This window comes from Meles meles, chromosome 15 (genome assembly GCF_922984935.1).
Source record: "Meles meles chromosome 15, mMelMel3.1 paternal haplotype, whole genome shotgun sequence".
In the NCBI taxonomy this organism is placed as follows: Eukaryota; Metazoa; Chordata; class Mammalia; order Carnivora; family Mustelidae; genus Meles; species Meles meles.
In genome coordinates this window covers 51,242,502-51,263,165 of record NC_060080.1, presented here as the reverse complement: position 1 = coordinate 51,263,165, position 20,664 = coordinate 51,242,502, and the positions used below count along the sequence as shown (strand labels likewise).

Here is a 20,664-nt window from a genome sequence, read left to right as displayed (position 1 = left end):
GCACAGGGAAGGTTAGGGAGGAATGACTCACAGAAAGCAGGGCCTGCGCAACTCCGATTCCGGTGTCACCCCTGAGGCTGTCGCTAAGTAAGTAGTGTCTAACTGGGCTGGGGCACCCGATTCCCCCCATGGAGGCCTCCGCTCCACCCCCACTGCTCAGGCAGAAGAGGAAGACGGGCACATTTTTTTTTAAAGTCCTATAGGTGATTCTGAGGCCTGGCCAGAGGTCTGTAAAGTCGAGCCAAGGTGAACATGCAGGGGAAAATGTGGCTCAGCATGTCACAGGTTCCATCCCTCCATGGATTGTGGCCCCTGGGTGCTCCCAGAGCTGGGACCATGGTCAGCACCCGAGGCTGGGCAGAATCAGAAGGATCCCATGGGCTTACCTGACATTCTGAAGGGCATGAAGATCTTCTCATTGGTATCTGGGTGTAGAATAGCCTGGCAAGAGCAGGAAACAAGGCACAGGGTGACTGTGGGGAGGGGAGGGGAGCGGACAGGGGGACAAGAGAGGGAGGAAAGAGGGAAAGGAGAGCTCCCCAAGAAGGACTGGCCGGTCAGTCCTTTCCCACCATTCAAGGCAAGAGAAAACCAGAACATGGGCCCCCAACAGGACTTTTCCTGACACCCACTCAAAGCTGAATGCAGGGGAATGGGACTGTGTCCACCTGGCAGATCCTCCGTCCCCGGGGCCTGGTGTTCGGTAGGCACGTAAGGATTCTGTGGAAGGCCCCCACAGGGAAGGAGCTCAGGGGCCCAGGGAAAGGCAAGGGGCCTGAGTTCTGGCAGTCAGAAACTCAGGCCCCGGTTATGGGGGAAGGAGAAAGGGCAAGGCAGCTGGGCTGGCTCATGGGCATGACCGTGCATCCCCAGGGCAGAGCAGGCCAAGGGAAGGAAACAAATCCAAAACAGAGTTACCTGCTTGATTTTCTGTGCACTCCAGAGCTGCAAGGAAGGAGGGATGGGATTGGGGTGGGAGGCGGGGGGGAGAAGGAAAAGAAAATAAAGGACAAAAATTAAAAGCACATATCAATTGACAGTCTCATAAGCCACATTTTTTAACCAAGAGATCTAGCCCCAAAGGGTACAAGAGGCTCAGGCTGCCCGCACCCCCAAGCCTGGCAGCTTCCCTGGGGCTGTGGCATCGCACATCCCAGGACAGCAGAACCAGGGATCTCATGCAGACCACGCAAACCAAGGGTTTTCTCCTCTGGCTGTACTATAAAGCTACCTGAAAAATTCTTCCACCAATGTTCTAGTTGATTCTAAGGTACAGCCAGGTATGAAGCCCTGATTTGAATGAAGACACTCCCACTGTCTTCCAGAATCACTAGAAGCAGCATAGCATGGGTTCTTCTGGACGGACTGCTCAGATTCCTGGCTTTGCCCCTCCTTCCTCTGAGCCTCCATTTCCTCACCTGCAAAATGGGGATAATAGCGGTGCCTCCACCATCACGGAAGAGGTCTGGGAAAGGTGCCTGGAGCAGTGCTGGGCACAGAGTAGGTGCTTTATGGCTGCTGACCGCCGTGGGTATTATTATTCCCATTGTTGTGGTTCTTATAAGAAGGTTGCAAGAGGAAGAAAGTTGCTTTCAAACGAGCAGTGATGTTGTCTCTCCCGCATGGCGTAGGAGACAGGCTGGACCAACAGAGCCATTCCTGATTCCTTCAAATGATATCAATACTGAACCTCGCTGAGTCTAAGAGATCACTGATCCTAAGATGTACTGTCATGTGCCACTGAGAAGGAAAACTATAAACCATCCCAAGACCTCTATCCATTAAAAGACTCATCCATTTGAGAGACATTAAAATGTGGTAAGATGAACTGTTTAGAATCAAGAAAAACATAGTAAATAAAAATGTGCATGTGGGCAAAGCAAAGGCAGTGCATTTAAAAAAAATATGTTATTTATTTATTTGACAGAGATCACAAGTAGGCAGAAAGGCAGGCAGGGGTGGGGGGAAGCAGGCTCCCTGCTGAGCAGAGAGCCTGATGTGGGGCTCGATCCCAGGACCCTGGGATCATGACCTGAGCCAAAGGCAGAGGCTTTAACCCACTGAGCCACCCAGGTACCCCAAGGCAGTGCATTTTTAAAGGAGCAAGAAGGTATGAGGCGAGAGGGAAGAGGTGGCCAACAGTTGAGGTTGATTTTAACAACAGCACAGTTCAGTTACGCTTCAGTTACGTGGCAATGTCATCTGGAATATAAATTAAGCTGCAGAAGGCCGCTGGGTAGCAGAAACAGAAGCATAAGATTGAGAAGCTCACGTTTATGCGTCTTCCATCAGAGTCCCTCAACCCTTCATTCGCAGCCTAATTACCCTGACATGTTACAAACATATTTGATTTTTTACAATTCCAGATCAATGAAGATTAGAAGTGGTCGATTTAAAAAATTCTAAGTATGGAAAAAGGGGACGGAAGGGAGAAAAACCAAATGCAGAATCCTGTTGGCCAAAGACACAAAGTCAGAGCATAACAGCAAAGACGTAAAAGGAAGCGATAAAAGGCTGATCCCCTTTGCCCAGGAAGTGCCTTTACGCAGTGTATCTCCAACCCCAGCACCACCTTCGGTGCGACCCCAGGCCCTGTGCACAGACTCCTGACACCCCATATTTCCCACCTAGGATCCGAAGCTCCCATTTCTGGGTCTAGCTCCTTGGAGGCAGGGGATTGTCCTCCAAGGTTGTCCCCCCAGCATCTCCCACAGTGCTGAGCACACCGGAAATATAAAATTAAAATTTTATTTAAAAAAAAAGTAAGATCTCCTCATATAATTCTGAAAGAAAGAAAGAGAGAGGGGGGGAGGAAGGAGAAAAGAAGGGAGGGAAGGAGGGAGGGAGGGAGGACAGATAAGAGAGAGAAAGAGAGAAAGAAAAATTCCCCATGATTCTGAAGGAGGGAAAGAAGGAAGGGAAGAAGGAAGGAAGGAGGGAAGGGAGGGAGCGAGAGAAAGAGAAAAAGAGAAAGAAATAAAAATTCCCCATTATTCCAGGAACAGCCTGAGCGGCAAACATGGATCTAAGACATCAAAGAACAGTGTAAAGAACAGGTATTTAAATCAGCCAGGCCTGTGTTCAAATCACTTACTGGATATGTGGCACTGGGCCAATTACTTTGCCTGTGTGCCTCAGTCTCTCCATCCGTACAATGGAGGGGTGTAAGAGCAGGGCAGAACCACACTGGCTGCTCCCGTGCCGTGTGCATTTCCCTCTGGGCACAGGCGAAGCCTGCATCCCCAGCCTCCCTCACCGTCAGGAAGGCTCACATGAGGGGTGCCGGCGCGTGGACTGGGATAGAGGTGACATTGGCCAGCCTCCCGTGGAGGATCCAGTGGAGGCTGGCGGGGCAGCACAGCCATGAGGGGAAAGGAGCCCAGTGTCCGATCAGCACTGAAGGGGAGAAACAGACCTTAGTGTTTAAGTTCTTGAAATCTGGGGCTGTTGGTCACAGCGCCTGGCTCACCCTAACACCGAGATTTAGATGAGATGTGTGTATCTCGAATACTCAGGCTGCAGAACATGCTTCGTGAATGCCTCAAACAGAGAAGTCATTCAAATAAGCAATATATTTTTTAATGGACTTATTTTTCAAAGCAGTTTCATCTCTAGTGTCTTATTCCTACAACACGCCAGGGAGGTGGACAGATTATTTTCAGACAAGCCAACTCATCTGCAAGAGACTGAGTAACTCAGCAGGGTCCTAGGGGCTGGTGGCAGGATGGAGATGGGCCCTCTCAGGCCTCCTGGCCTCCAGGCTCACGTGCTCCCTACTCTCCAGGGGTCTCTGGGGCAGATCGATGTCTGATCAGGCCAGAGTGGCTGCCAGGTCTGAGGCACAAGAAGAGGAGGAGAGTTAACTGACATCCTCCTGGGGTCCCAAAACCTCCTCCTTGCAGCCAGGGGAAGGGGGGCTATTGTCCCTCGCCAGTCCCTGCTGCTCCCCTCCTGCCCAAGTTTGACTGAGCAGCACAGAGCTGGCAACCCATGGCCACGACCAAGCCCCTCAAGTTCAAGGACTGCCTCCTCCACCCCCAAGGCCAGAGGCCCACCCTGCAGTGACCCCCCCAACACCCACAAGCCCAGGGCAGACCGGTGCCACAGAGACAAGCGGTGACAAAGCCTCACACACTAATTCCATGCTTCTCCCTTTGGCTGAGCACCTTCCCTCCCGTTAATTATTCGATTGTCACACTTGGAAACTTGTTCTACAGGCCAGGTGAGGAAACCACAGCTCGGAGCCACCTCCAAGGGGTGGGACAGAGCCAGGACACCTCGTGACCTTAGACTCAGATTTATTCATCCTCGCTCATGCATTCACATTTATGCACAAGCGGGATGTGTCGGACCCCTCCTGAGGGCCTTGTATCTCCTGACTTATCGAATCTCCTCAACACCCCAGGAGGCGGGGAGGGGGGCTCGTCTATCCCTCACTTCACAGATACAGAAACGGAGGACCCAACAATGTACCTGACTTGCCCAAAATCCCAAGCAGCAGTGGGCTCAGAAGCCAAGCAGTCTGGTTCCTGAATCCCCAGTCTTGACCACCGCCTTCACCCGTCTCTAAATGTCAGCACACCGGTGCACACCGTCCCGCCCCCTTAGGCATCTCTATATTGCAGAGATATTTCCGTGACAGTGCGCGGGGAGCAGCCCTCTGCTTCCTAACAGAAACCTTGAATGAATGTACTGTAAACTGTATCCTACGAGTGGACTTTGAGCCTATTTTCCGCCTTTTTTTTCTTCTGAAAAAATATGCATAACTGCACATTTACCATTTTCATCATTTTTAAGCGTCAGTTCAGTGGCACTAACTTCTTGTACCGCCAGCCATCATTCACCTCCAGAACCTTTCCAGACCCCCCCACCCGAAACTTTGTACCCAGGAAGTCCTAACACCTTATTCCTCCCTCCCCCAGCTCCTGGCACCCACCTCCCCGCTCTCTGTCTCTGTGAATCTGACCGCTCCAGCTATTTCACGAAAGTGGAATCATACAGCATCTGTCCCTTTTGTGGCTGACCCATCTTTTACTTTTATGTGTCCCATCTTTTTATTTTTACTTGTGACCACGCTCCAGTGAAGTTCCTGGAACTTATCATTATCCTGGCATCAGCATGTAAAGGAAAAGGATAAATGGACACAGATATCCCTGGCAGGATACAGAAGAAATGGAAGGTCACTCTAGGGAGAGGAAGGGAGCCATCGGGGAAACTTGTCTTTTATCCTCTACTCGCTGTACAGCTTTAGAAGTCTATAGACTGTTCACATGTTCCCCATTCAAAATAACTGCTGGAAAATTAAGAGTCATCGCTAGAAAACTAGAAACGGGGCCTGCGACTTCTAAGCTCTTTATTCACCTCTATGGCACAGATTGTCAAGTGTCCAACAAAGTCTGTGTCTCCTCCTCCCAAAATAATAGAATGGTGGTGGGCAGTGGCCTCCCCTACAGTTAGGCTCAGCCACATGACTGAGGCCCCCAATGGCATCCGAGGACACGTGAGATGGGCCTCTCCCTGCCCAGCACCCGCCACCCCTGTAACCATGCTTTTTGTCCCCTTCCCATGAACCGGAGCAAGTACGTGGCCGCAGCCCAGGCTGGGCCACGCAGAGAAGACAGTCCAAGGAGATGAGGGAGAAACGGGATGGAAGTAGGCTGGGTCCCTGAGTGATCCTATGGAGCTGGGCCCTCTGCCCACCTGGAACCTGAATTGTTTGAAGGGAGAGGAAGAAACTTCTACCTCACTTGAGCTGGTACATTTTGAGATCTTTTCATGACAGCATTTAGTCTAACCCCAACTAAGGCTACCCCATTTGGGATTATAGGAAACCGCCTCCCAGGATTCTCAGGGAGGTCTTTCCAGAGACAGAAGGAGGAATGAAAGCTAACATAGCATTTGAGGCTCTTTTCCTGACATCGAGCAATGCTCCCACCTCAGGAGGCCAGTGAGATGGGACATCTTCATTTTAAACTAAAATTCCCAGTCATGACCTGATCTTGGCGGCAACAGTCCGAGTCATGGATTTGGGGTTTGGTTCAGCCACTAATGTGCACAGTTTCCTGTGCGAGCCACTGCACACCTTAGACTTAGATTTTTTTTTTTTTAAATTAAGCAGGCAGGAGAGAGGGCAGAAGGGCCCCTTCCTGTGTGACAAGGCCAGACCCAGTCTGTAGAGACAGCAGGACAAGGAACTTGGGTCTGATGCCTTGGGTCCAGGCTTTTCCCGGGGACCCAGTGGACCCATGAGTCGGATGCTGGAGGCGGGAATGGCAGCCGAACCACAAGCCGAGAGTTGGTTGCTAGCTTGACGTTTCACAAGCCAGGCCTGCACACAGGTTACAGGCCAAGGATCAGCCTGGGAGGTCAAGCATTTGATGGGAGCCCAAACAGGGGAACAGTCCAGCCACACTGAGAAGCTAGGACAGGGAGTCCTTCTCTCCAGCCTGGGAAACAACTGCACTTTAACTTGCAAATTCCTCCACATGGCCTATCTCCTCCAGGCTCAGCCCATGGCCCTCTGCACCTCTGGTGGAACGTAAAAATGCATGGCCCCAATCCTTTGGACCTTACTTGCTGCAGCAACAAACCGGTGTGGCCAGGAGACCTTGGATCTTGCTTGGTTTCTCAGCTTGGACAATGAGGACAGAGTGGGGGCAGGGGAAGCAGCCTGGGTGAGGGGTTGCTGGAACAATGCAGAAGTTGGCTGCTTTCAGAAGCAGCCAGTGTCTCAGCTGAGCTGCCCTCTGAAATCTATTCGAACCCTGAACCCCAGCACAGGGGTCAGGGGAGAGCCAGAGGGTAGGCCCCAAACATGCTGCAGAAGGAAAAACCCTGCCTCCTCAGGGCAGAGCAGGGCATACCCCCAGCGCCCAGACCCCAGATGGAGGAGAAACCGCCCCCAGTCTGGCTCACTCCCCTTCCCCTCTGCCTCCTTCCAAGCTGCTTCTCCAAACCTCTAAAGGCAGCAGAGACAGAGCCTATTTAAAACAACCTCCAGAAGGTAATTAAACAGAGCCTGAAGGGGATCCTTCTGTAAAGCAAAGGATGCCTCCCTAAAACAAACAAAAAAACTTCCTAATTTATCATTTGGGCCAATCCCATTACTCCTTATCATTAATTTTGTTGCTATGGTGACTCCCAGGTAATTCATACATATGCAAGTCTATGTGGAGTGAAGGTACCACCTCCCAATCCTACAGATTCCTGAAAGGAGAAAGAACATTTCCCCCTAGATCTGCAGCGGTCTCTTCTGTACACATGCAGCTTCTCTAAGAGGACAGACCTGGAGTCAAAGCCTGGTTTGAATTCTAGATCCCGCACTTGCTGGCCATGTGATCTGGGGCAATTCACTTAATCCTTTTGTACCTTCACTTCCTCATTGGTAATGTGGGGATAAGAATACTTACTTGCAATGTTCTTCTGAAGATTAAAGAAAATGCATTTATTCAACAGAAATATTTACTAAGCACCTATCATGTGCTGGGCTCTACTCTAGGCACTAAGAACACATCAACAGACAAAAAAAGACCAAATTGTATTAGAAGGGTGGGTGCTTCAGGAAACATGGGAAAGTGCATCAGGGCAAGGATAGAGGGCATGTGTGTGGTGGCAGGAGGGAGGAGGGTACAGCAGCAGGGAAGGTGGTCTGGGGAGTTTTCATTCAGGTAACACTGAAGGAAATACTTGAAGGAGAGAGTGAGTCATCCAGATATCTAGTGGGAGACTGTTCTGGCAGCCAGAACAGCCTGTGCAAAGGCCCTGAGGCAGAAGTGGGTATGCCCAGCATGTCTGAGGGATAGCAAAGAAGGCCAGTGTGACTGGCATGGACTGAATAAGAGAAGAGTGATAGGAGAGAAGATCACAGAGGGATGCGGGCTTTGCCGGCCCTTCTAAGGATTGTGGCTTTTACTTTGAGTCGAAAGCAGGAATGCTACGTAGTTTCTGGAGCAGTAGTTCTTACAGAAGGGTGATTTTGCACTCAGGGGACCCTTGGCGATGTGTGGTTGTCATGAGGTGGGAGGGGGTGGATCCTGGCATCTAGTTGATAAAAACCACGGCCACTGCTAACCATCCTACAACCAAGAATTTTCTGGCCCCAGATGCCACTAGCACCAAGGCTGAGAAATCCTAGAACCAAGAAGCAAATACAATAATGTATGTGTTCACAGATGACTCTGGGTACTTTACTGAAAAGGCACAGAGCGCCCCAGGTAGAACAGGGAGACCCCTCAGGAGGCCGCCGCAGTGCCCCAGCCCAGTGATGCAGCCACAGATGTTGCCACCCATGCAACACCCAACACGTCCTACAAATGCTTCAGCTACGACTGCTCCCTGGCCTGGCCTACGCTAATGCTAAGGGCCAGGCTGTGGCTAGCCCAGCAGAGTGGGCTTCTGAACGGGATCCCAGAGGCTGGGAGCAAGAGGTCAGGGTAAGGAAGGGGAGGTGTCAGCCAAGCCTTCCTTTCAGCCAGCTTCCCGCAAACCTGCTGACACCCAGAGAAGATTCGGGGTGCAAGTATTTTTGACTCCCTGGGATTTTCTCTGCTATTTTCAGCAGAGCCCAAATACAGCTGACCCCATTTCTGCTCTGCCGGAAGCAGAGACTTGCAGGATCTCTGACACCAGCTGGCCTTTCTCCTTGGCAGGTTGCTGGCAGAATCCTCCCTTCATGGGGCTCCTGGGGTGACCAACAGGTTACGCTGGGTGCAGAGCAGACACTTAATAAGGCAAGCCGGTCTCCGGCTCCTGGGGAATGTGGAACGATGGGCAAGAGCCGCACTCAGAAGTCTACAGGGGCTCCCAGAGACCTGCTCAGCTCACTCCTGCCCACTCCGTAGCTTCCAAGCTGGTTTCCCTAACGGCACTTACCCTCTCCCAACCACCTGGCCCTCAGAACAACATTACCCCAGGACGCATTCAGGCTACTCCCTTGCCCAAGAGCTTCCCGAAGCTTCTCCTTGCCCCACACAGCACATTGAGTCTCAACACTTTTGCAGTCTGTAACTTCCCAACTGCCTCTCCAGCTTCCTCTCTCTGGTCTCACCTTGCCTCCCTGCTCCTCTCCCTCCCCCGACCCCATCTCTCTCTCTGCTCCACTCCGCTTCTCCCTCTGGTCCCAGTCACTGCAGAGGGTCTCTGTCTACACTAGGCTACACCAACCACTTGTGTCCCCTCCCCAAGGCCTTCCTCACCCCTCTGCATTCTCCAGATTCCCTCCCTGCCGGACTCCTACCTGCCTCGGCATGAATGTCCCACGGCTTAGCCTCCAGCCCGGCCCCTCGCACCCACCTCTGTGTGGCCACCTCACCAGTTCTGGGAGCCGGCTGCAGGAGGGCAGCCATGGGCTGTGCTCATCTTCCCCCTCGGGCCCACCACCTGGAGCCCCTATTACATACAGGGTGCTAGGCAGGCGCCTGGGGCCCGCACTACTGTGTGTGAACTGCACGGATATAACTGGGCTCCAGACCTTCCAAATGCCAAGCTCGTCTGCCCCCCACGTTTGCACATACGGGGCCACTCTGCGGAGGAACCCTTCCCTTCCAAATCCACCTTCAAGTACCAGGTGAAAGATGGGCATTGGATCTACCTGGCTATGGGACCTAAGGTAAGAAAGGCAAGCTCCCGGAGACTCAGTGTTCTTGCCTGTAAAATGGGGTTAATACAGGCACCTACCAAAGAGGGTTCCTGTGAATATTAACTGAAATATGTGTGAAGTGCTCGTACTTGGTGCAATGCCTAGCACTTGGTCAGCACCAAGGGAGTGGCAGCTTGTCACCGTGAGGGAGTCTTTGACCTCTCACCCTGCCTACCTCCACGCCCACCAAACCATCGCAGCAACACCCCAGCATGGAAAGTGCCCGCAGCAGAGTCAACATCCAGAACTCCAGCTGCCAGAGAGTCCAGCTGCCCGGACTCTCATCTATGGTTTAGTTGGGCAGCTGATAGCTACAGTCTTTACTGGGGCTCCTAGCACATCCAATCTCTACTTGTCGAGCCCAAAGGGTAAAAATTATACCTATTTTTATTTTATCCTAAGGATGAATTTTTCACTGGTATAGCAAACTTTTAACACGTTAACAGTCTCTGGAGGAGATATCAGCCATCCACTCACGGAAGACCAAACAAAGGCCATCGGGTATGAACAGAGTAGCGATCCACTTATGGAGGCCCGCCTGTGAGATGGCCTAACCGGAGGCCGGGTTGGATAACAAACCAGTAGGCAGGTGACCCAGTGTGGCCTGTGACCTGGGGACAGGCCCACTGGCGCCGGGAGGCAGCCACAGGCTTCTGACCCACATGCCTGCAAAGGACTTCAGAGTGGCCACAGAGCCCAGGGCAGACGAGGCAGCTGTCCAGGCTGAGATCAAGAGCCACCCTGGGCCTGGATGTGACTCATGACCTGGGCCTGCCTGGACCAGGAACAGGGGACCGTCCTTAACTCCAGACTGCTGGGGCTTCCCCAAACCCTGGGCTTCCGTGTCGTCACCCAGCTACTCGGTTCCTCTCTGTGGAGGCCAGAGGGGGAGTGCGGCTTTGTAGAGGAGGCCCAGAGAGGGAAGACTTGTGACCCCTGAGTCCACAGAGTCTGATCCCTGGTGCTCTGGAGAATCAGGGGCACCAGCAAGGGGGGAGAGGGAGGATCTGATTAGTCAGGGGGCCGAGCAGCAGCTCACACCTAGAGCACTAGGCTACCCAGCCGCCAGATGGACACTGCAGGCCTTACCCACAGGAGCCAGAACTGGGAAGTACGACTAGTGCCAAGAACCCTGCTCCCCACCCCCACCTCCCCTCCTCCGGGCTCTCTGGAGGCACATGGGGGCTTTCAGGACAGAAAACAAAAGAGGCCCAGGAAACAGGACAGGCAACTTTAAGCTACTGAAGGCAGCAAAGATGAGAAACATGGCCTCATTCCCCAAACTCTGGAGGCTGGAGGGAGTCCCAAGAGGCCAACCTCAGCCAGAGGGAGCTTGGTGAGGAAGGGCCAGGGGGCTGAACTCACCCCGACAGGTCCAAGAGGAACTGCAGAGGTCTGAGCACTACTTCGGCCTAGAGAGGGGCACCTCAGGTCATGCCACCCAGGCTCCTCAGTGCCCACGCCACAGCCCACAGGGAAGCTGTGCTTAGGGATGATCTGGTCACGGCCTGTCCTTCCTAACGGCAGCACAGGTGCCTGAAGATAGACCCTGCCTAGCCAGCACTGCCCTGTCTCCCATCACTCCCCAGGGGCCTGCACAAGGACGTCAGGCCAAGGTGCTCCATCAGCTCACACCTCTGCCCTCCTTTCAAGTGGCCAGGCCTCAATCCGGCACATTCTCCTCAACCTCCCCTGGAAGGGCTTGCTGTCTCTGCTCGTGAGGTGTCTCCTCACCTGGACAGCTCCTACCCCAGCACTTCTCCTGGCCAGCCCCTTCTCATTCCTCAAGTCTCAGACAAGAATCTCCTTCAGAGATGCTTGTTTGGGCAGGTTACGCCTTCCTCTGCTCTCCCGCAGTATCATGGCTTTTCACAATCACTGCCTAGATTCTGGGGATCCATGAAGTGAGAACCTCATCGACTTTCTTCCTTGTTCCCTCCCCAGGCTCCAGCACCAAAACTGGCCTGCAGGTGCTCCATAAATACATAATGAATTGGGAAATATATAAATAAATACATAAATGAATTGGGTTGGGGAGAGCTGATGGCTAAGCCACCTACCCCAGAAACATCAAGCCAGGCACCGGTGTATGTTACGTTGGCAGCCCAGAGCCCCAGCATGGGCTTTGCACCTAAAGGTACTAGAAGGCAAGGGCAGTGCCACCTCATAGAGTTACCAAAAGAATGGAAGAGGAGACAACAGCAGAGGATGGACAGCAACATGTTTCTGGATGGAGAATCAGTAGAGTGTTAGTAACTGATCCAGTAGAGAGGAAGAAGCCATCCCCTAAACGCCCCCAGACTCCATCCTGAAGGAGCCAGTCCATTGGCCTCAAAACACCAGCAAAGCTCAGGACTTGGAGGGACCAGGCACCGTAGGAAAGAAGGGCTAATTGTAAGACTAAACACAGGGGATTGGTTAAAAGTCTGTCCTCAAAGCAATAGATCCCAAGGCCTTCACCATAGGTGAAGGTGACTCTTACCACCCTCACCTGTGTTCCCCAGAGACTAGAGGCTTATCAGCCTCCTGGAGAAACTGAACCCAAGCGATCCCAGACTTGGGAACACCAGCACAGTGGAGGACGGGAGTGAGATGCAAAGCAGGGAAATTACTGAAAGTCTGCAAAGCGAATATTGGGACTCCGGCCTCCCCCACTTCCTGGCTTCCGGAATGCAGAGAGATGAGATGGCTACTGTATTCACAAAACAGGAAAAGAATTCTATCAAGAAGAATTTTAAAAATAAACAATCTAAGAGCTCTTGGAAATTAAAAGTATACTAGCTGAAGTTAAAATTTCAACCAATATGTTGAAAACAAACTCAAGGAAATTTCCTGCAAAGCCACACAGAAGGACAAAGTGATAGAAGAGAAGCGAAAAAGATACCAGATAATTTAAGTGTCAATCTAAAATGTTGACTATTTGACTAATAGGAGTTCCAGAATAAGAAGAAATTATCAAAGAAAGTATAAGAAAATTTGCTAGAACTGAGAGTAGGAGTCTTCAGATTGAAAAGGGTCACCAGGAGCCCAAAATAGTGAATTTTAAAAGAGATGCCATTGTGGAACTTCAGAAATAAATTTAATAGAAAGCATACTAAACATTTCCAAAGAGGGAAAATGGGTTACTTGAAAAGAATCAGAAATGAAACGCATCAGGTTTCCAAAAGCTATTCTGACAGTGAGAAGACAATAGAGCAATGTCTTCAAAATTCTGAAAGAAAATATCTGTCAACCTGGAATTTTCTTCTCAGCCAAACTGTCAATTAAGACGGAGTGTAGAGGTGCCTGGGTAGCTCAGTCAGTTGAGGTCTGGTTCTTGATTTCTGGTCAAGTCATGGGATCAAGCCCTGCATTGGGCTCTGTGCTGGGCGTGGAACCTGCTTAAGATTCTCTCTCCCTCCCCGACTCTCTCTCTCTTTCTCTCAAAAAAAAAAAAAAAAGTCTGAGAGTAGAAATACAACTTTCAGGGCACCTGCGTGGCTCAGTGGGTTAAGCCTCTGCCTTCGGCTCAGGTCATGATCTGGGGGTCCGGGATGGAGCCCCACATCGGGCTCTCTGCTCAGTGGAGAGCCTGCTTCCCCCTCTCTCTGCCTGCTGCTCTGCCTACTTGTGATTTCTCTCTCTGTCAAATAAGTAAATAAAATCTTTAAAGAAAAAAAAAGAAAGAAATACAACTTTCAGACATAAAAGGGCTCACAATTTTTTTCCCATTTATTCTTTTTATAGGAAGCCACTAAAAGAGCTTTCCACCACCCATTTTCCACCAAAATGAAAGTGTGCACCAACAGAAAGCCCTGGAGCTGGAGGAGATGGACACCAGAAAGGAAAACTTCAGGGGGAGAATAGAACTGAAGGACAGGAGTCTTCAAATTGAAAGGAGGTACTAAAAATATCAAAAGGCTGCTAGAGGATATAGTAAGAGGTAGAGACAGTATAAAGAAAACCATGCCAATGTGAAAAACATAGGCAGTCATTCCCTCCAGGTAAAACATAAAGTTGAACAGAGAAAACAAAACAAAACAAAACAAAAAAAAGTAAATACTATTTATCATGGTAATAATGTGAATAGTGAATATCCATACACCCCCAAATCCATAATAACTATTTTAGGAGAGTGATGAGGATGAGGGAGAGACGTGCTTTTGTTTTTTTGTTGTTTTCTTTTGTTTCATTTAGATTTTACTTATTTATTTGACAGAGAGAGAGAGACACAGCGAGAGAGTGAAGAGAAGCAGGGGGAGTGGGAGAGGGAGAAGCAGGCTTCCCGCCAAGCAGGGAGACCGATGAGGGGCTCAATCCCGGGATGTTGGGATCATGAGCTGAGCCAAAGGTGGACACTTAACAACTGAGCCACCCAGGCACCCTGAGATATGTGTTTTTTAATGGGGGTAAATAACAAGATAGCTGAATCAAGGTGAATACAAAATGACTAATTGAAAAATAGGACATAGATAAACATATTAGTTTGACATAGATTTCTATCTGAAGAAATAACTAAAAGTATTTGTCTCTGGAGAAAAGGAATGGGAATTAAGGAAAGATGGGGGCAGCATACTATTTCTCCTTCAGGTATTTTAGTACTATTGGACTTTTTGAACTATGCATACATATTACTTTGGTTTTGGGTTTTGTTTTTTTTTAAGATTTTGTTTATTTATTTGAGAGACAGAGAACGGCAAGCAAGAGAGCACAAGCAAGGGGAGCATCAGAGGGAGAGGGAGAAGCAGGCTCCCGGTTGAACAGGAGCCAACTAGGTGCTCAATCCTAGGACAATGGGATCATGACCTGAGCCAAAGGCAGATGCTTAATCAACTGGGCCACCCAGGCACCACTGTGTACATATTACTTTAGGGAAAAAAAAGTCTGAAGTTAATTTTTTTTAAAAGATCTTGAAGTAAAGTTTACAAACAGAAAGAAAAACTTTGGCATATTAACCATCAGTCTCTATAATCACTGAAGAAGCCCTACAATGCATCCCTCTACCTTTCCTCCAAACTGAACACAACCAGTAACCGTTCACTTAGCTCTAGTTCAAGTTCCTACCTGATATACATTTTAAAAAAATGAATTTAGTGTTCTAGCCTAATCTCCACTATTCTCCCGTGTCTTTCCCATTCTCAACCTGAACTTTTGTGTAGTAGTATACTAGTAAATGTTTAAAAATCAGTTCTTTGGGGAAGAAAGTCCTGATTAGTAGCATTTGCCAATTTCCATAGTATAAATACTCACACAGCTGATTTCAAGCTACCACTGTGACATCACTAAATGTGGAACTGGGAAGAGATACACACTCAGCTCCAGGAAACTACTGCCTTTGGGCCTGTCTTGCCTTATCAGCCTCCATGCTTCCCACGAGACCCAGGGTATGGGAAAGACCTGAGTGTCTCCTCCAAAAAGCCAGAAATCTACATGGCTATGTAGTAGTAGTAGAAGTGGATAATGAAGGAAAGAGAGTGGTTCTGGCCGCAGGGAAGGGAATGTGACTTTGCGCCTTCCTTCTCCACTTCCAGCAGATCACCTGTTCATTGGTGACGCCCGGGCGCAGGGTCCCGTGTTTGTAGTCCTCCAGCAGCTGCACAGCCTCTCTGAGACGTCTCTGCAGGGGAAAGAAAACAGACATTGAGGTGCACAGATCCAAGGCTCTTACAACTCTTTCCCTTGCAAACAATAAAGAAGGATATAACTTAAGTGTCCTTCCATAAGAAAATGGCTAAATGACAGTGGTCTGATAATACTATGCAACATTATTGGGCAGTTTAAACAGTGAAGATCGGTATGTGATTCCATCTCTAACATATTTTTTTGAGCAAGAAAGTAAATTGCAGAGCCGTATGATGCCATTCATTATACCAAACAAACAAAGCCCACACACACATAGAAACAAATATTTTCTATGAGAATATTTATGTGTGCAAATGCATCAAAAAAGCTCTGGAAGGAGACCCACCAAATTAGTGACAGGAGTTACCCTAGGGTAGGAGGAAAGGATCCAGATTTGGCAAGGGGTATCAGGAGGAAAGTTAATCTTAATTGTAATACTGAAAGTTTTTTATAAAGATAACATACTTATGTAATACTCATACAATTTCTTTGCAATGTTTTAAAAACACTAGAAGAGATTTACATACTAAAGTGCATATGGGCTACAGTAACTGATGGAGAGAGAGAGGGAAAAAAAGAAGATAGAATTGTATCATCTGTAAAATGTTAAAAGCTAAAGAGACAGCAACAGTGATAGAAGGCAGCCTTTGTCCACCAAAATATTTGTATAAGAATATTCATAGCAGCACTATTCAGGGGCACCTGGGTGGCTTAGTCATTAAGCGTCTGCCTTCGGCTCAGGTCATGATCCCGTGATCATGGGATCCCATGATTCCAGGATCCAGGGTCCTGGAATCGAGTCCCACATCGGGCTCCCTGTTCTGCAGAGAACCTGCTTCTCTCCCTCTCCCTCTGCCGTTCCCCCTGCTTGTGCTCCCTCTCTCTCTGTCTCAAATAAATAAATAAAATCTTTAAAAAAAAAGAATATTCATAGCAGCACTATTCAAATAGTTCCAAAGTGCAAACAATCCAAAGGTCAGTACTAGACTAGATAGGTAAATTATAGTACATGTACACAATGAAATATTGTGCAACAATTTAAAAAGCAAACTACAAACACATGTTATAACATGGATGAATCTCACAGACATATTGTGGCAAAATGTATTTTCCAAAAAGGGACACTCTAATATCTGCCATGCCCTATTCTCTTCTAGAACCTTCCCATATCCCCCTCAAGAGGTAGAGTCCATGTGTCCATGTGTCCATGTGTCCTCCTGCTGATCCTGGGCAGGACTCATGACTGCCTCAACAAATAGGGTATGGCTGAAATGAGATTATGCGACATCTGAGGCTATGTCACAAAAATGCCTTGCATTTCCCCCTTGTTCTCTTGGGATGGTCGCTCTTTGGGAACTCAGCCATCATACTGTAAGAGAGCCTGAGCAGCATATGGAGAGACCCACCTGGATGGGAACCAAGGTGCTGCCCATGGCTACAGCCGAGCTATCAGCTGATAGTCCGAGCTATCAGCTGACCGTCTGTACCAACCTGCCTGCCATGCAAGGGAGCCATCTTGAAATGGACTTTCCGGCTCCCCATCAAACCGTCCTAATGGACCCCACATGGAAGAGTGATGAAATGTCCCCTCTGAGCCCTGCCCAAACTGAAGACTGTGAACAAAACAACTGAGTGGTGTTTTAAGCCACTACATTTTGGGGTGATCTGTTATATCGCAATGAAAGGCTGATATACTTAACGAAGTCAGATGCCAAAGAGTACGTATAAAGTTCAAGAACAGGCAAAGCTGATCTAACTAACCGTGTGGAGGTCATGATAGTGTTACTTTTGTGGGGGGTGGAAGGGGGAGGCAGGGCCCTGATTTGGAAAGGGCATAAGGGAACCCTTTGAGGTCATGGAAATGTTCGATGTCTTCATCTGAGTGGTGGTTACATGGGTATAAACATAAGTCAAAATGGAGTAAGCCATAAACTTGGGATTTGTGCATTTTACCATATGTATGCTCTACCTCAAAAAATTAACAAGAAACAGACAACAGCCATAGAAGGCAGCCTATGTCAAGGTTGGCTGAGGGATCCAGACATCAGGGTTGCCCAGTGTGGGCAAAGAAACCCAGTGAAGTTGCCCTGTTCCCCCTCTTTTTTTTTTTGTTCCCCCTTGGATAGAAGGACAAGGTCAGCTGAGGATGGAAATGCAGAGAGACCTCCGCAGAAGCCCCGGGGTCTGAAGGCAGGATGCTGCCCCAGGAAGGACCCATCCTTGTTGGATGTTGCCCTACCTACATGGGGCAGGTAGGGTGTTTGCTGAGACATCCGACAGGGCAGTCCCATAGGACAGGAAAGGAAGAGCCACCTGCTATAATGGAACGGACAGACTGACTGCTGCCCAGATGCGCCAGCCAGACCACCTGACCCATCAGGCCTGCCTGAGAAGCATCTGAGACCAACACGGTCTAATCCAGGACATCAGGGAAACTTCTTGATTAGGAGGAGCCTGACTGGGTGGGGTTGGGGCAGGGGGATGTACTGCCTTTCCCTCTCAAAAGTATGCATATCAATTCCAAAATTCCGGAGTCTCTTCCCAGAATCTGTTTCCAACATGGAGATGGCTTGGTGGGATTTTTTTGGCAGGGGTGTGGAGTCCCGGGAGGGCCAATTAACCCATGCTATTTAGAGAGAATGTCAGAAAACAATAGAGAAGCACAAAAGATCATTTTAAATCCCTCATCAATACACCGCTGAGATAACCACCGCAGAAATGAGAATGGTTGAAAAAGAGTGAGGGGGATTTTTCTTCTGGATTTAATGCGTTTGTTTTTTAACAACATGGGATCATGTTGATGGTTTTACCTTGCTTCAGGTCACAGGACTACAACGTGAGAAGTTTAGTCTTCCTACCCAGAGTTTAGTCAGACCCTTGATGTGTGCACCCCACTCCGGCCGCCCCCCTCCCCCTGCCCCAGAAAGCCCTGTAGTGATGCGGCAAGCTCCCCACCCCAAGCCTGCTTCCTCCCACACTGCGGCCTCTGCCACGGGACAATGACTGCTCTACTTTCCAGCGCTGAATGGTGAATGGCCCCGTGTTCTCATTATTTTCCCACTCCAGGGATTCTCCCGAGTTCCTATAACAACCTGGCCAGGCTCCATTTCATTTGACACAGTCATCAAAGGGAGGCCTCCTGCCACAGGAATAAGTTCCAGAGAGCCCCAATCTTGGCATGAGTTGAGGGAGAACTAAATCCAAAGTTCCTGAAGAACAAGTCTGGGAAATTAGGACTGGAGGAAGCTAGAACATGCCTTTCTCTTGCCTGGGCCTTACTAAGCCTCAGCCAGGCCCCTCTGTTAGAGGCTGAGGGGCTGGGGCTCTAGGCCACTCTGTGGGACAGCCAAACCCCAGGACACTTGCTTTAAGAGGTCCCTGAGGCCTGACTCTTCTGGGGGCTGGGGGGCCCTTCACTACAGAGAATGGGGTTATTACCAGGGAGTCCTGAGGGATGGGAGGAGGGTCTCCCTGCTTTAAACCCTCCCCCACTCCCTACATTGTGAGGCTTGACAGAGGAGCCCTGGGCACTTAAGAGGTGGGGATAGCTGGAGGTCCCTGGTGGGTGAACTTTGCAGGAAGTCTTTCCAACCAGAAACAAACAGGCAGCCAGGCCCTGGATGCAAAGGCAGCAAGGAGCGGATGAAAGACTGCAGGCCCTTCTCTAGAGCCATGGGCCAGGGGGAGGGACGGCCCTGGTTGCTTCCCAGACTCCCTCATTGGCTTGCCTGCCTCTAGCTCACCTGCCAGAAAGCGTCACCTTGAGGTTATCTCCTGTATTTTATTGGGGCATGGTTTCCAGAAGCTTCTTCTGGAAACGCTGGCACCTGGGAGGTCTGCTCCAGGGCAGAGAATTCGAAGAGAGAAGGAACCTGGCCTCGAGGGTCCTGCCCCAAGCCTTGAGGGGCAGAAGAAGGAAGTAAAGGGGCAGGCATGGAGTGTTAGAGTGGTGGCCAGAGAGGGCAAGAGATCGTGCCTGACATAACAGGGACAGTGGGACCCAGGAAGGAAAGGACACAGAAAGGAAAGCTGGGAAAAGAGTCAGCAAAAAGTCCCTCAATGGTGACGCTTGTTTGACCATCCCAGAATTACAAGAGACCATTCCGTATTCACAAAGGTTGTGGATAAGAACACCCCTTTGCATGTATCTATCATAGAACCATCTAGGCTACCCCCTTGCTGAAATCACTGGGGCCAGAAAAGGAAGGGCATTTCCATGCCCAGGGTCACAGGGTAGGTGGGAGGCAACTTAGAAATCCCCTCCATCCCAGTTCTGGGCCATTTCCACAAAACATCAGCATGGAAGACCGTCCAGTCCTCATAAGAGTAACTGAAAGGGTTGTCGCCCAACGATTTCAAAGCAATGCCTACATCCCCCAAAGCTGAGGCCTATGGGGGCAGGGCACATCAGGTAAGAAAAGGAAGGGTCTTCTTTACTCTCATTCAAAGCCAGGCCTGATCTGACACAGAAAATGGAGCATTCAAACTTTAGGCAAAGTGGGGAATTTGGGAGTCCCCAGAGCTTGCAGAACTTAAAAAGAGAGAGAGAGAGAAAGAAAAGCAGCATCAGGGGTGGGGAGAATGAATTGGCAATGGAGGGTGAGTGAGAGAACAAAGCAGGGATGGCTGATGGGAGGCAGGGGGAGAGGAGGGCAGCAGCTTAGGTCACTTCAGGCCTCGATTGATTAGTATCTGATTGTTCTCACCTGCGTCAGTCTTGCACCTGCCCAAGGCAGGGCCGTGCACTCTCACCTTGCCAGCAATGACTGCTTGAGCTATTTTTATTGTGCTCCCAAGTGCTGGGACTTGGGGCTGGAAGATAATGATTTAAATGCAGACAGACAAGGCCCTTCTCTTGTCTTCCCTCAGTCTTCTGAAGCCCCCTTCTTATTCCCTCTTTGCAGTCCTGGGACCCCCAGGATTAAATGTCTATGCTGAGATTGGTCCTTGGGTCCCCGAAGCCCCAGGCCACTGGAGGCCCCAAGAGAAGAGGAAACCAGGGATACATGGGGAGAGGCTCTGTCTTCCCTATGAAACTTCTGGTCGCCTTCAGGGGGCCCATGCGAGGCAGATAGAATTCTGGCAGCATGACAGGAGACCCAACTCTTTAGAAAATAAATCTGTCCAGCTAGCCCAAGAACTTTAGAAACAATCAGCCCTCCAGCCTGGATAGCCTACTCTTGAGAATTTATTCTAGAAAATAAATGTAGCAGAAGTGAAAAATGATAGGTCCAACACTATTTCTTGGAAAAGCCAAGCTAGGGAACCACCCATGGGTTAGATCTAAGCATTGAACAGGGATGGTTATTTAGACTTTAAAACTTGATTTTTAGAAAGTATAAAGGGGGCCCATGGGTGGCACAGTCAGTTAAGCATCCAACTCTTGGTTTTGGCTCAGGTCATGATCTCAAGGTCCTGGGATACAG

At 49.7% G+C, this 20,664-nt stretch overlaps 1 protein-coding gene across 5 annotated transcripts in view; it reads right to left on the bottom strand.

The window, feature by feature from the left end:
* The window catches only part of SFXN5 (sideroflexin 5), a 112,606-nt gene that overhangs the window by 74,265 nt on the left and 17,677 nt on the right, over positions 1 to 20,664 (bottom strand). For 4 of the 5 annotated variants that reach the window (XM_045979798.1, XM_045979795.1, XM_045979794.1 and 1 more), the window contains 3 exons: positions 15,156 to 15,233; positions 919 to 945; positions 387 to 441 (listed from right to left, as the gene is read on the bottom strand). In XM_045979798.1, the coding sequence (XP_045835754.1) occupies positions 387 to 441; positions 919 to 945; positions 15,156 to 15,233 (160 nt within the window). The remainder of the gene's footprint in view (positions 1 to 386; positions 442 to 918; positions 946 to 15,155; positions 15,234 to 20,664) is intronic. The other variant, XM_045979797.1, reaches the window with a different exon arrangement.